Below are 14,586 nucleotides of genomic sequence, written 5' to 3'. Positions count from 1 at the left end.
TCTCATTTTAACAAATTATAGAGAACAAATAAATCATATACCAAAAAATCAAACATCTACTACACCATATTTTAATTTTGCTTCAAAAAATTATTTTTGTCCTGATTTAAGTTTTTTTGAGTAGCGTATATAGAGGCAATTGCATAATAGCTCAACAAAGTCTTACTCTTGTATATTGTGTGGGGGGATGTGGGTGGGGGTATGAAGGGGTATGGGGCAGGGGGCTGGAGGGGGTGTGTACATGTGTGTGGGGGGCTGCCCATGCGTTAGGTCCCAGGAGTCGGCCAAGGGTTAGGGAAAAGGGAAGGAGGTGGGGGGAGAAAGCAGAACTCGCCAGGCCAGGCAGGGCAGTCCACCCCCCACAATCTGGCCTGCAGCTACCCCCACAGCACTCCACATCGGGCCAAGCCTGTGCCGCTCCTGCCCAGGGCAGCCCATGCCGTGATTCTGCCCGCGCTCATCGGCCCTGGCCCCAGCCCTGGCCAGCACACAGCTTTCCGGTGGGGCTGCTCCGATGCGGCTGCAGCTCCCCTCGCCTCCAGTGGCTGCTCCTCCTCCTCCTCCTGCCCCTGCTGCACCTGAGCAGCTCTTTCCCCAGCACATGAAGCTCCAGCTCCTGGCCACCTCCCACCCAGCACAATGAGCAGTCACTGGGACCGGGGCCAGCGCATACAGGTAGAAGTGTGGCACAGGCTGCCCAGGTGGGAGGGAGCAGGGCTCGACCCCACGTGGAGAGCTGCAGGAGCAGCCGCTGGCTGGATACAGTCAGTTGGTGGGCTGAATATGGCCCACGGGCCATATTTTGCCCACCCCTGCCCCAGAGACATTTATTTTGCTAATGCAAGAATACAGATCCTCTCTCAACCCCAACAGGTTCTCCAAGTCAAAATATGACACTGCAGAACACTAGAGAGAAAAGAGAGAGAGAGAGATGATGTTATGGCACAAATATTAATGTCTCAGTATTTACACTGCAGAGCTGAGAGGATCCAGCACTTCTCTTCCTCACTTGGAACATTTGAAATAAAAAGAAAACCCACGAGGCAACCCACACATATTTCTATTTCTGGAAAAACATTAAGGGGCTTGATAAGAAACTTGGAACTCTGAGTAGATATTGCACTTGGCTGCACATTTCTATTTGTTTTGAGTTAGTCCTTAAAGAGGTCAATCTGATGGAGCACCGATTTCAGAATTGAATTTACAGTTAAAGAGTGTTTCTCCTTCCCGAGCACATATAAATTACAAATCAAGTGATCATGTTGATAGCTGCCACACAGTCAAGAAAGTTTCTTACAGTATTTGAAAAAATCCTGACATATGCCAGTCTCTGGTAGAACTGCCATATGGAGTTTACCACCGTAACATAAGCTTTGGCCTGTTAATGGTGGTTATGCTGCCAGCACTGATAGACTGAACCTAATCTGTGTAGATTCTTTTCAACTACAGTAAAGGAAAGAAAAATACAATTTCAAGCAGAAAAATGTATCAAATGTAGCTGAATCTAGAATACAAAGTAGCAAAATAGAGGAAAGGAAAAAATTATATCAACAAACATGCGATGTACACTGAAGCACATAAGATAAAATAGGAAATCAGACTCCAGGCAATGTCATGGCATGTAAAAAGCAAGTTTTTCAACAGCGCTAGCATATAGAAGAATCATGGCCAGTGATCAAGCCTTGCTGACAATAACCTAGATAAGGCAAGGCAAATGTTTAATGCAGACACCTAAACTGGTTTGAAGCTCTCTTCAGTTGGTCACAATTAAACCGAAGCAATTAAGCAGAAGTTAATCTGGTTTTAAGTGCAGCTGCTTTCAAGCTTTGCACCGTGTTATCCAGAATGATTTAAAATTCATTTAGTTACAATGACTCAGCTTTCCTCTAGCATGGGATCATCTTCAAAAGGTAATGGTGGGCTATAAAAAGGTACAGTCTCCACCAGCTCTTTACCTCCAGATCTCTAGTAAATGAAATGAGCATTAGGGGCCGGATTATCAAAGGTATTTTGAGTTCCCATGATGGATGCTAACGTGTGAATTTACCACCTGTTGGTACGAGGGTGTGCATGCTCTTATAAACAGGACAAATGACAAAAAGCTTGCTCCTCAATGAAAGTATAGTAAGCCACCTTGCATTTACTGTGAGATAATGTATATGTGTAACCCCAGCCACAGGTATATAACATGCTTACAGGTGTCTGCTATACCTAGATGCAAACTGCCAAGCACTTTTGAATATCCCACTATGGGCTAGGAGCATTTACGTGTTGCAACACCTAACTCAAGTGCATGCCCACCTTGTGGAACCTTCCACCTCAAATTCGTTCCCTAGAGCCCCTGGCAGACATTTATTTAAATATGCCACTGGATCTGATCCCCAATCCCAAAATCAAAGCTCCTGCCATGCATTTGTGCCATAGCAGGAGGCACAATTGTTGGGACTGGGGATCAGATCCCAAATCATGACTTACTTACCAATGCAGGAGAAGCCTAGAATTATGCTCCCCCCTGCACTGGCAAGTTGAAAGATGGGTGCCCACGGATCTAGGACCAGGCCCAATCAGGGTTTGGAACAGCTGACTGTCAGGGACTGCACTGGGGGCAGTTTCAAACCCCAGTGCAGTTCCTAACCCAGCCACCTGTTCTATTTAAGGTGCCATAAAAAGCAGTCATAAAATTGTTTTACATTACACATAGAACAATTTTGTGGCTGGTCTGCCATTTATGGTATTGTCATTGGGTGCACATGTACCACCCTTGCCATTTATGCCATGATTAACACATTAATGGGCATGGGAGAGAGAGGTTCCAAAGAATGGTTTTCAAAAAAGTGGGCATGCTTAGTGGAGACTATCCAATAATAAATGCTAAGGAGAGTGGCAGGATAAGAATAGAACAGTTTCAATAGAAAACACTGAGTGTACACCACACCAGAATACTCCTGGAAAAGTCTTCACCATTAGGCTACTGAATATAAGCTAGGGGAGGGCATGCGTGTCTTGGGTGGAACTGCATGTGCTCTGAAAGCATCCCCTGGTTCTCACCCTGCAGACAAGACAGGCAGACAAATGCCTGTGAAGGAGTTTGTGAGATGGAGGTGAAAAACTGCTCAGTGTTGTCAAGCTCTTTACCAGTAGATCTTTAAGACAGCACGGCAATACAGGCATGTCTGGGCTAGACGGTGGTACTGAGAATCTAAATGCTGGCACCTGCCGTTCACTTTATAGACAAAGGTGAACCTTGTAAATCTAGCTCCAGAAACTTTTCTGCATGCTTAGCCTCCTGAATACCTTTGAAGACCTGGCCCTAAAGGCCTACTCCAAAGCCCACTGCAGTCAACTGAAGGACTCCTATTGACTACAATGGGTTTTGGGTCACATGCGGTTGCTACAACTGCTTTGCTTGAATTCTCTCCTGCAGAATTAATTTTTCTCATCTTAAAATTAGGGGAATATCAGTCAGTTCACATCACTGACGCAAGATCTACAAATAGCTTAATGGATCAGAAAGGAAAAAGAAAAAATTGTCAGCATGAAATACATTAGAGGGGCTGTCAGTTGGGTATGCCCATTATTGACTTTCCTAAAGTAACAGAAAGTCTAGATGGTACTTGGAGAGAATTGATTTCTGCATTTCCTATGCTTGTCCAATTTTCCATTTTAAAAAAATTTCTATAAAACCTCAGGACTTGATTTTCTCAAAACCTGGACTCCCAGAGCCAGAGCTGTACTTGGTGGAGTAGCTACATTTGGGTAATCCAGCTACATTTGCTCGATTCCCCAAAACCTACAATTGTGAATGGAAACATAAAACCAGGCTTTGGTGTGACAAGAAACACCAGTGGGGGATCAGACTACCAGGTATTCAACAAGTATGGAGATAGAGACAGTTTCTTCATATCCACTCAATGTCACTTGTGCTTTTGCATACTGATATTCTCTCTCACACACACAACTTTATTGTCAATGGGTATGCTCATGTAATGGTATTACACACCTAATTAATGCCACTAAAGGTGAGTGAATATTTGAAACCTTAGTCTTTAAGCTGGTGATACAAACACAAGAAGCGTCTTTTATGTTGAGCACTAATATATGGACTATGGTATTGCCTCAGTGCCAGGCAAAGCCCGTGGTGCTAGACACAAAAATGGAAGAAAGAACGTCTGTTCTGAAGGGACCTCTGTATACATCTGCACACCCTTGCTCTCAGATTCGCAGCATACTCTCAATCTCCCTAGCCTCCCATTTCATTTCCCAAGTAACCAGTGTGTTGTAAGAAAAACCAAATTAAGGTTGTTCATTAGCCTGGCATACCCCTTTGTCAGCATCTCTCACACCTGTCTCCATCATTTATTCCATGCTGACCCTAATTCTTGGGGTTCCGCCCTGAATTAGCCCCTGCACCCTCTGCTCTTCCAGCTCTTTCATCTTCACCCACCTGTGCTGTACGTGCAAGAATTCAGTCAAAAAATCATCTGATTAGATGCAAGTCAGAAACAGTCGATTTTACCTCTTAAATCTAAAATGATTTGGAACCATCAGTATGACTGCACCATCACGATTTTATTGCTTTTGCTTTCCTCCTACTACTCTGCTTTTTTTGGACACAACTGCTCGTCACATCTTTAACCAAATCAGACTGCAAGGGTTTAGAGAACAGAGAATGCCTCTACTAACGTGTTCTCCAAGTATTTTGTGCAGTGGGGCCATCATCTTCAGTGGGGGGGGAGGAGGGGTCTAGCCATGGCAACAATATTAATGTGAAAGATTAATATTCACATTTCACATTAAAACACCATGGAGATTAATATACACACACGCATATATATATATCTATATATATATCTATACACACACACACACACACACACACATAAAGGAGATGTGAATAGTTGCGACTGCATAACAAAGTGTGATGGACTAAGAGTTATATTATTACTCATATATTTACATGACAGGGTAACAGAAATGGGATGTTACAGTTCTCACAGAAAACCTCAGCCAGTAGTTACATCCAGAAAAAGTTAGAATACTAAAATATTTACAGCACATTCTGTTTCTTTTATTTAAATGTTACAGAATTGAACATGGGGGGAAGGAGGTGGGTAAATTAAAGCACAAGAAACCCTTCCTACCAAACTGCTTTGATCAATGATGTTCTCTGGGACAATGGCAGAGAGACGTATTTCCACTGGTTTAATGCTTGCAACATCAAGCTTTGGGGTGGTCTCTTCCAAAAGGGAGCCCTGCCAAATCCTTCTTGGAAATGTTGGCTGTTTTTGTTCCCTGTGCCAGAATTCACCTTAACATTTTTTTCTTTCAATGGAGAGACAAGCAGCTTTCATGTTTCTTACCTTGGAACCTGCCAACAGACTTCCGAGCAGTTTTGTTCCTTTTCCGATACCAACCACTGCAAAGAAAGAAAGAGGAACATTGCAACAATCTATTACAAAAACTGGATTCACAATCTTTGCATGTACCATCATTCACTGCCATACATCACGTTAGTCAGAAATATCACATTTCCTGCACTGCTGGCGTATAAATGGGCTCAATTATCCTTGATCAGTTGAATGAGTCTTGCAAGTGAAGGATCCCAAAAGATAAAGATATTGCCTAGGAGAAAACACCTCCGATGTTCAATTTACTAGGGGCTGAGGAAAAAGAGAGGGCATGAAGTGGAAGACAGATAAGCTTTGCCTATTGTTAATGTGCTTTAATTCTATCCTGGGTTTTTTTTCTTTCTTTTGTGCAGTTTTTGCAGTCACAGTGAAGAAATGCGCAGTGCAATTAACCATGTCCCTCAGTCTGGTTTGATAAAGTCTTTGGCAAGGTTCATTTTAGCGAGCCAAAGGCATAACTGTAACTGATGGGCCATTTAAAGGTTATTAGTGGCCAACAGTAACACAACCAAGGCAGCAGCAAATCCCATAAATGAAATTAGTTTAGCTGTGATAGGACCATGGCAAGAAAGTAAAATAATCAGGAGGTCCCTGGGTCTCTTGTGAGGATCATTTATTATCAAACACAGGCAGACGTGTGCGTATGGACCACTGACTTTTTCAATTTTAAATCACATTTTTACATGTAGCCATTAACAATCAATCAGATCTCCATCAATGAAGTAAATGGATGGGAAAAAAAAAACACTTTATGGTATTATAATTTAAATTAAAGCTTCCTACAGTAATGTGCTTCTCTTTAGTAATTTTGTCTACTGGTTTCCTACAAATACAGCAGGTTGAAGCAGTGGGTAAAATAAGAAGGCAAAAGCATGGGAAATCAGGTATATTGTTAATGCATTGTAAGCACTCATCACCATGTGAGTGGGACAAAATTCTCCAATATTTTCTTGTTTAAGAGATACCGATACAAAAAGGATTATTAATATATAACTTCTCATACTTCTTTCCACAAAATATTCCAGAAACAACAGACATTCAGGTTGTTTCATAAGGGCTACATGCTTTGATATAAAAGTGTACCCCTGTATCCCTTCCCTTGATAAAGGGAAAAATCTTTCACTTTAAATCCATAAAAAGAATTTGAATTATGTTCTTATAAGTGGAAGCTTATCTATAGTATAGTTGTACACGTGACAGAAATATTGGTTGCACCTGTTACCTCTTGAAAGGCATAATCATTTTAATGCCTGGAGATGTTTATCTGCAAATGGAATAACTGCCTGATACCACCTTTATGTAAAGAATGAGATGTTACATGCAAATATATTGGTTCAAAAGTCTGTGTTATAACTGATCACTAATTTCCCAATTAAGGAATATAAATTGGTTTCTCATGTTAGTGATTTAGAAATGCTGATGGAGCTCCTTAACCAAGTCAGGATGGCAAAAGCAACCTAAGGATTGGCCAAACTTAAATGTCATCAAATATAATCTACAAATTATTTAAATCAATTAAAAAAAAACCTATTTCAAAATCTGGAAACATGTTTTTATATAAAAATGAAGATTCACCAGTAATAATATATTTACCCAAATATAAGACAATCTTGATTATAAGATACCCCCCAAAATTAGGTTCTATTATACATTTTCCATAATTTTCCAGGTATGGAATCTAGTTATTGGAGGTTTGCCTTGAATTTTTTCCCTTCCCACTGCTACAGAAGGGACAATAAACCTGGGGCATAAGGTTTATGCCCCTTTGCCCCCACAACTTCTTCCCTCTGCAGCCCCTTCCCCACCTCCTTACTGTCAGGCCCTGTTCTCCCTGAGCCCATGGAAGTGAGGAACACATTTGAAAAAACAGACCTTAAAATAGATGTAGCTGTAATAATTTGTATACAAGTAAAACTTAGTTCCTCTAGAATTGACGCATTTTACCTCTTTTGAAACTGCTGCAAGTTTTAGCACAGGTACTCAGCTCCATAAACACTTTTACGTAGCACTTCAGCATAGACTTATGTATGCTATAAACTGTGCATGGTATTAGTCCAAAGCCAAAGGCTCGTGATCTACCATATAGTTCACTGGCCTAGACCCTAGCAGAATCAACAGCATTTCAAGCCACAGAGACCCCACAGCTCAGCACTGCCCAGTACGAGTGTACTCCAGATATCCCACAAAGGATCCACGTGCTAATTAGCCCTTCACTCATAACTGGAACCAGATGTTCTTCTGACAAGTCCTGGGATCCTCCAAAAAATCATATGACAATGAGGTGTGGAGCAACTTCATCAGCACTAATCATATGGGATTGGCTGAGAGAGGGGGCAACTGGGCAAAATGTATGGGGCCCTAGTTGGTGAGGTTTCCTGGACATTTAAGGCTGGTGAAGAAACAGGAATCACTGGAAATGGGAAAGAAAGGTGCAGCTCAGCTGCGGGAGTGAAAAGGAAGTCGAAATGTATGCAACACAGTGGCTCACCATGACATTTAAAAAGAGTCAGTGCTGAGTAGAACTGCACTTAATGGGCACTACCATACATTTTATTCAGATGTTGCGTTTACCCAGTGGTCGCCAGCTGGTCAATCGTGGAGCTTCTGACAGTCGATCTCAGTCTGTCAGAGGCTCCACGATCAGGAGCCGCAGGATGCATATGGCTGGGCAGAGCAATGCCTCCTGCTGGCCGGGCTGGGTGAATGGGGTCAGAGCCCAGGCAGCTCATCTGGGAGGCAGGAAGGGGGGTGGAGCAGGGGACAACACGGTAGATCTGGGGTGCCAAAACATGATCTTCACCATAAAAAGGCTGGAGACTGCTGCACTAACTAATCTTTCTGGGGGAGAGGGGTCTGGCATAGACTTGTTCAGTAGACCCTCTAAGGAGGCCAGTGGGTTGGGGTAGCGGTACGGAGATGGGTGTGTGGTTGCACAGTGCAAACTGTGTTATGGGTTTTTAGTGTGCTTTGAGCTGCCAAGTGAACCACAAGGGCCATTTGTCAGAGTGTTGGAGGTGTACTTACATACATACATAATTTGTTTATTATTATAGATATAGAAACAAATATTTTTGCCAAAAAAAAAGTGGTAGGTTTCCATTAGTAAGTTTGCCCACTATGGGCCATGCTTTTTATAGTCATGCTCAGCTGGCTGCATTTAGTCAATATTACAGTTGGTTTCCATTACTGAGCACAAGCTGCTTTGAGCAGCAGTTCAGAAATAGGCAATGTATTCATTGCAATTTCCTTGTATGTAAGACTAGGGGCTGTTTTCCCCATGCTGACTGGGGTCGGGAGGGGAAATCTCATCTTGTACTCCAGTAAATACTGTAACATTTTAATCCTCATACAAACCCCCCAAAAAAGAGGGTTTCAATTCTAAGGATGTTTTTGGAATTTCCTACCACAAAGACAAAAGCAACATTGCCACACACTGTAGTTAGAAAGACTGAATTTACAGGCTACATATTTGTGAGCTGAAGCTTGTACCAAGACCCTCACATGAAGGTGTTGAGCCAATGAAAAATGACAAGCCAAGCCCAGAAGGACGTACCTGTCTTCCCAACTTCAATAAGAGTATAAACAACATACTAACAACTTATTTTGTTAAGCACCAGATTGTGTAGTCTATGTATTTCTGGCAAGGAGATACAGGCTAATCTTGGTAAAACAAACAGCAAAATTGAGCTTTAATTTACCATTCTTAATAATTAATTGGCCCATCTTTAGACTTGTCCTTTAATGGCTTCTTTGAGTAATTTATTTAAACACATACTTCATTTTCATAGCACTGAATTAAAGTCACTTCTCTCTGCCCATTTACAAACTCTATAGTTATCCATAATACAGTAAGACAGGACTTGCCATTGATTTGAATAATGTGCTTTGGTCTCATCTTACTTAGGGCGTAGATACATGACATATTTACTATATAGTAAATTGGCCTTATGTGCAGAGAACATAAGAAACGCAGCCTTACTACGAAGCAAGTCACTCAAGTCTAGAGTAAAGTTATCCTTTGAAAAACATATAGCACAATGGTTCTCTACTTCATCAGATTCAAGGCACCCATCATTAGACTTGAGGCACTCCTCAAAAAATGCCACAAGTTTTCACTTGTTTTTTGACTACCGAAAAAATGCTTCTATTGCAAAGAACTCAGAAAGACCAAAAGGGCAAGAATGTTTTTTTGGTGCTATCGACTCCTATTCTGAAATAGCTGGATTTATCTTGTGAATCACGTGAGGTGATGAAGTGATCGCAGACCCGTAGCTGCATGTCCGCAAGCTTAGAGAAGAATACTCCCTATGAAGTAATCACCGATACAAGCTCTTGCCCAAGAGGTATATAGAGAAAACTAATGGAAGGAACCACATTGTTTCCTGGTTGCTTAAGTTTTACTTCTGTTATTCTTTTATATTCAAGCCCTTAAAAAAAATTAATAATTAATTACTGTGATTAATCTGCTTGCATTTCAATAATCTTGTGCTCAATGGCACGGCAAGGACCCAAAACAAACAAAACCGATACACCTCTGAACTGACATTAAGAACCACAATCAGGATTAACCTCCCCCCACCCCTGCTCCCATTTGTTTCTCTAGACTTTACAATTTTTGTGCTAACAGTTGGAACTGAACACCTTTACATTTCCTTTTCTATGCTACATTTGTAAAGCCTCAAAGTATGAAACAAAGTATGAAATTAAATATAGTATCAAAATGTATCTTTTAAAAATATATATATACGATTTAGACATTTGCATGGCATTCAGCATCACTGGACCCAAGCACCCTATAAAGGTGTAGTAGTGCTTAACTCACATATGCAAAAATTATTTGTATGTCCAAATGCTACAGGATCAGGGCCCCAGCACGCACACATGTATACGAGAGGTCTGCCAGGAAGCAGCAATGAATGACTTTGACATGAAGCCTGAATTCAGAGGCACAGCATCACCCATCCGGAAAGGAGGTTTAGCAGCCACAGAAGGCATTTTGTGATGCTGCCCACTGGTATGTACAAGACGTTCCACTGCCACCAGGGTAAAGCAAGAGATGAGCGATCCATTAAGCCGTTTGTGTCTCTGTTATTAATTCCTTCCTCTCCCCTGTTATTTCTTCTACGCTCTTTAAAAGTCTGAAAGCATTTACCCCACTCCCCTCCCCGTGTTGTCCTTTTCAGTTGGGCTCCCATTGATCTCTATCTGTACACTTTGTATGTCAGTGGAATGAAACATCCTGTGCCCTTGTGAAGGATCGATCAGCAGCATATTAAGGTGAGACACATTTCTGCCCGGACCAGATATAAGCCAAGCATGAATACTTTTTCTCATACCACAAGAGCAAGCTCTGGAGCCCATTGGATGGCAGAGAAACAGTAGAAGCAATTGAAAAGCATCAGTGATTTCTCTACCCAACCCCCCACCCCCTCTTAAATCAATGTTGTAGACTTCCCACAACCAGCAATATTATGCTCGGTGGGAACACCTGTGCAGGAGAGAACATCAGCTTCATAACTAGATGCAGTGCTCTCCAATGAATGGCAACAGAGTACAGGAAATTGGAGCAAGCAGAGCTCAAGCTTCACTTCTAGTCTATGCAAGTTAACAGTGCACACAGGTGGAAGAAAAAGACAATTACCAGCAGATGGGCATCAACATATTTGCAGCTTCTGCACACAACTCAGAGAAATGACTGCATCAGAACTCAGCCCATCTACTCCCCCACCATATCCACTCACACCTGCTGACTTCTTTCCAACCAGGATTTTTACTCTGCAGGGCTGAAAGGAATAAAACATGCCATACCAGTCAGATCAGGCTAACTGCAGCTCCTATTCTATGCTGCCCACTAATGAAATTATTGGTGTGAAGATGGAAGTAATCCAGCTCACTGTGTCCCACGGGTAAGCTTGCAGGGCAGGCTATCAGAATATCATGCTACCAGTAAAATCAACACAGCCAGTTTGGATATAAATGCATCTGTTCTAAGTGATTAGTACCACATTCGGCCCAGTGTGATCCCTATTTCTTATGCTGCAACACACTCCAGTTAACCTACATACCCCTTAAATGTAGGAACCACTTTAGCACATGGCATCTTTCAGCCCAACTGCCTGCTATGTAACTTAATTGCACTTCAGATAGGGGCATGGTAGCTGGAATTGCATCCGCCTGCTTTGTAACTCACTATAGTCCTTTTAACTGTGCCAGAAACAGCCTAGGGGAAGGATCTGTCAAAGAGCAGCTATTGGAAACCTTGAAAATGATTGCAGCTAGTCAGCTTCAGGGCTGCTGGTACCATGCCACCGAAAGCACTGTAAATCAACAGTCCTTCAGTGCACTGCACTGTCCCTGCTGAAATACAAGAAGCTACCACACTGACTAATTAGAAGATATTAAAATGAAGCTATGAAAAGCTGCTACTACTACAGCACCAATAGAGCTGCAGCCTTAAGAGGAACGATTGCTTACATGAAGTCTGGATAAGTGCACACTTTACATAAATGCATAACCTTTTTGCAGTCCCAAAACAATGCCCTTCAGTACATCACACTGTATCTGATGCAGAAATCACTTGACAACAATAAACAGGAAAGTTTATAGATGTCCTTTATCTACTGGATGGGATCACCTTTACTTCTTGTCCTAATCTATTGTGTTGCTACACTTTATATAACAGATGGCTGAACTGAAGCCTACACATAAAGCACTTAACATTTCTTTGGAGACAAAAATGGTGTTTTAGAAACATTATTATAACAATAAATGCTACCAAAAAAAATCACGACAGCTTCAAAATGCCAGCTTATTCAAACAAAAGTACATACTCATCTCAAGTTAACAGAGGCAAAATTCATTAAATAAAAGCGAGACAAACATGACAGATATTTATATTCTTTATTACCCAGAACTCCTGAAGCTGCACTATCCAGAGTCCCACCGTGTCCAATCTTCAAGATCGGTTTCTTCCTTTTTCTGACAACCTCTTGTACACCAGCTTCTGCACAAATAAATTGACAGGAGGCATTATAAGACAACCTCAGCACATGGCAGCAGGCAAAGTATCTGGTATTTATGTTGAAAGGTACCAAAAGGACAGAACAAATTTAAACAGAAAGAATTTTCCCTTCTTCTCCAATTAAACGATGAATTGAGAACATAGAAACTGCTCCTCTAAAAAAAAAATCACCACTGGTTCATCTAGAGCAATTTTCACCGTGTGCCATTTCAGTATCAGACAATAATAATAAATCATCTCCTGCACCATCACAAACAGATTTGCCGTGAAAGGTTCAAAGAACACCACTGTGGGCAATTTACCTGGTGTGTATCATTAATGAAACATGGAGCCTCATCATTAGTAGAACCCCACCAGAGCGATCATCTATCACACACAATGGTGTGCAATCACTGCCCCTCTATGGTAACGCAGTACAAATAGTCTTGCCATATTTAATTGCACAACATGGGAGAAATGTTGCAGGCTGCATGTTTTCCACGGGGCTGCGGGCAAGCAAGCAGAACCTGCTCACTGTTGTGTATCAGCTCTCGTGGTATCACACACAAACCAGTATCATATTGGGATATTTTTAAGTACAGGTTAGGTGCGTCTACACATCACCGTACCGCAATGTTGCTACGGTGCCAAGCTTTAGTACTTCCTTTGGGTGGTTACTGCACCGTGTGCATGGTGCATGGTTAGATTTCGCTGCTAGCAGCACACTATGCTCAGGGAGCGCACCACTACAGTGATGTAGTGCACTGTATGGTGACAGCGCATCACTACGTCACTGCAGGGTGACGTGTAGATGCGCCCGTTAGACATGCGTCTTCCTGGGATGGTTTGGGCAGGGACGTTCCTGCCTAGAGCAGGGGGCAGAGCAGATGACCTCAAGGTCCCTTCCAGCTGTATTTGTTTGACTGTCCAAATGTGACTGGCCTTTTAATCCGATCTAGGAATTCCTCAGCCCAGGCCACTCTTTGAAGGGCTCATTCACCACACTAAAGGGCACTGGGAACTTAAAAGCTAGTAAACAATATGGTTATGAAGGCTCCACATGCCCTCAAGTCTCCGCACCTAGATCTGTAGGTTTACAATGACACCTTATTATTTCAACTGCTTCACTTTCTCCCTACTGCTGGTAGTAGCTCCCCAGTGCTTCAAAGGCCCAGGCAAGCAACAGAAACAGCAATGATTCAGAAAGTGACCATTATGATGATTTTATACAGATCCCAATCCAGCACTGAGATATCACAGGGAGATGGATCCTAGCTGTGTGGAGCCCCCTCCACAGATCACCCCACAGGTCAGGGATCCACTATACAGTTTTCAGATCGGGACTGGGGCCTTGAACTCCAAAAGAGTCTACAATCAGCCCATGAGGATCATGGTTCCACCATGCCATGGATGTGCAGACATGGGGCTCACCGTAAGGGGGCTTCAATCTTAATTTCTTGTGCAGAAGGGGAGGCGGCACAGAGCCCCACAGAAGTGATAAGCTTACTCGGGCATACCCCAACCCTGCAGGCTGGTCCAGGTCTGCCCCAAACCTGCAGTCGCTCCCAGCACCGGAGCCAGGCTTCAGTGGGATTCCCTCCATGGACCAAAACCAGACTGCTAGACCGGGACCTGCAAACAACCTGAAAAACTAGAGGAGAACAGGACCTTTTGCTGACCTGCTCTTTGCCAATGGGCCCAATGTACATGGCCTGGGGAAATGGAGGGGTAGTGAAGGCAGCAGAGTGACTGCTCAGGTCCTGCCCATGTTTGTGGGGGACTCCAACGCAAGCCTGTCAGGCAGGTTCACACAGAGAACAGTTCCCAGCTGCATGAGGAGGCCAGACAAGAAGTACCCCCATTCTTAAGACACTTGTGCAAGCAGACACTGGAGAGAAGGAAACTCTATCTGGGATTTAATTTTAAGGAATTTCCGCCTGTGCCTAAAAACGCAGAGCTGGGAGCATCTGAGCAGACATTTCCTCTGCCTCAGCCCTCATCCACGTTTCCCTCTGCAGCCCCTTGACACTCTGGACCAGATTTTCCAACTGGCCATTATCCATCCCTGCGCAAACCAGGGATCTGACTTCCACCGTGGGCCAGGCCACAGTGTCAGATGGGTTAGCAATCTGCTAGCATGGAGGGGGGGTAGACGCATGCTGCTGCGGGGGGGGGGGG

At 42.9% G+C, this 14,586-nt stretch overlaps 1 protein-coding gene across 1 annotated transcript in view; it reads right to left on the bottom strand.

Moving 5' to 3' along the window:
• Window positions 1–14,586, bottom strand: part of TRUB1 (TruB pseudouridine synthase family member 1) — a 60,283-nt gene that overhangs the window by 45,115 nt on the left and 582 nt on the right. Inside the window, exons 2-3 of the mRNA XM_019502882.1 lie at window positions 12,316–12,411; window positions 5,361–5,416 (exon numbers count right to left, since the gene is read on the bottom strand). Of these exons, the coding sequence (XP_019358427.1) occupies window positions 5,361–5,416; window positions 12,316–12,411 (152 nt within the window). The remainder of the gene's footprint in view (window positions 1–5,360; window positions 5,417–12,315; window positions 12,412–14,586) is intronic.

The sequence above is a fragment of the Gavialis gangeticus genome, unplaced genomic scaffold (genome assembly GCF_001723915.1).
Source record: "Gavialis gangeticus isolate Ggan-Ray unplaced genomic scaffold, GavGan_comp1, whole genome shotgun sequence".
NCBI classification, from domain to species: Eukaryota; Metazoa; Chordata; order Crocodylia; family Gavialidae; genus Gavialis; species Gavialis gangeticus.
This window is presented reverse-complemented; position numbering and strand designations above follow the sequence as displayed.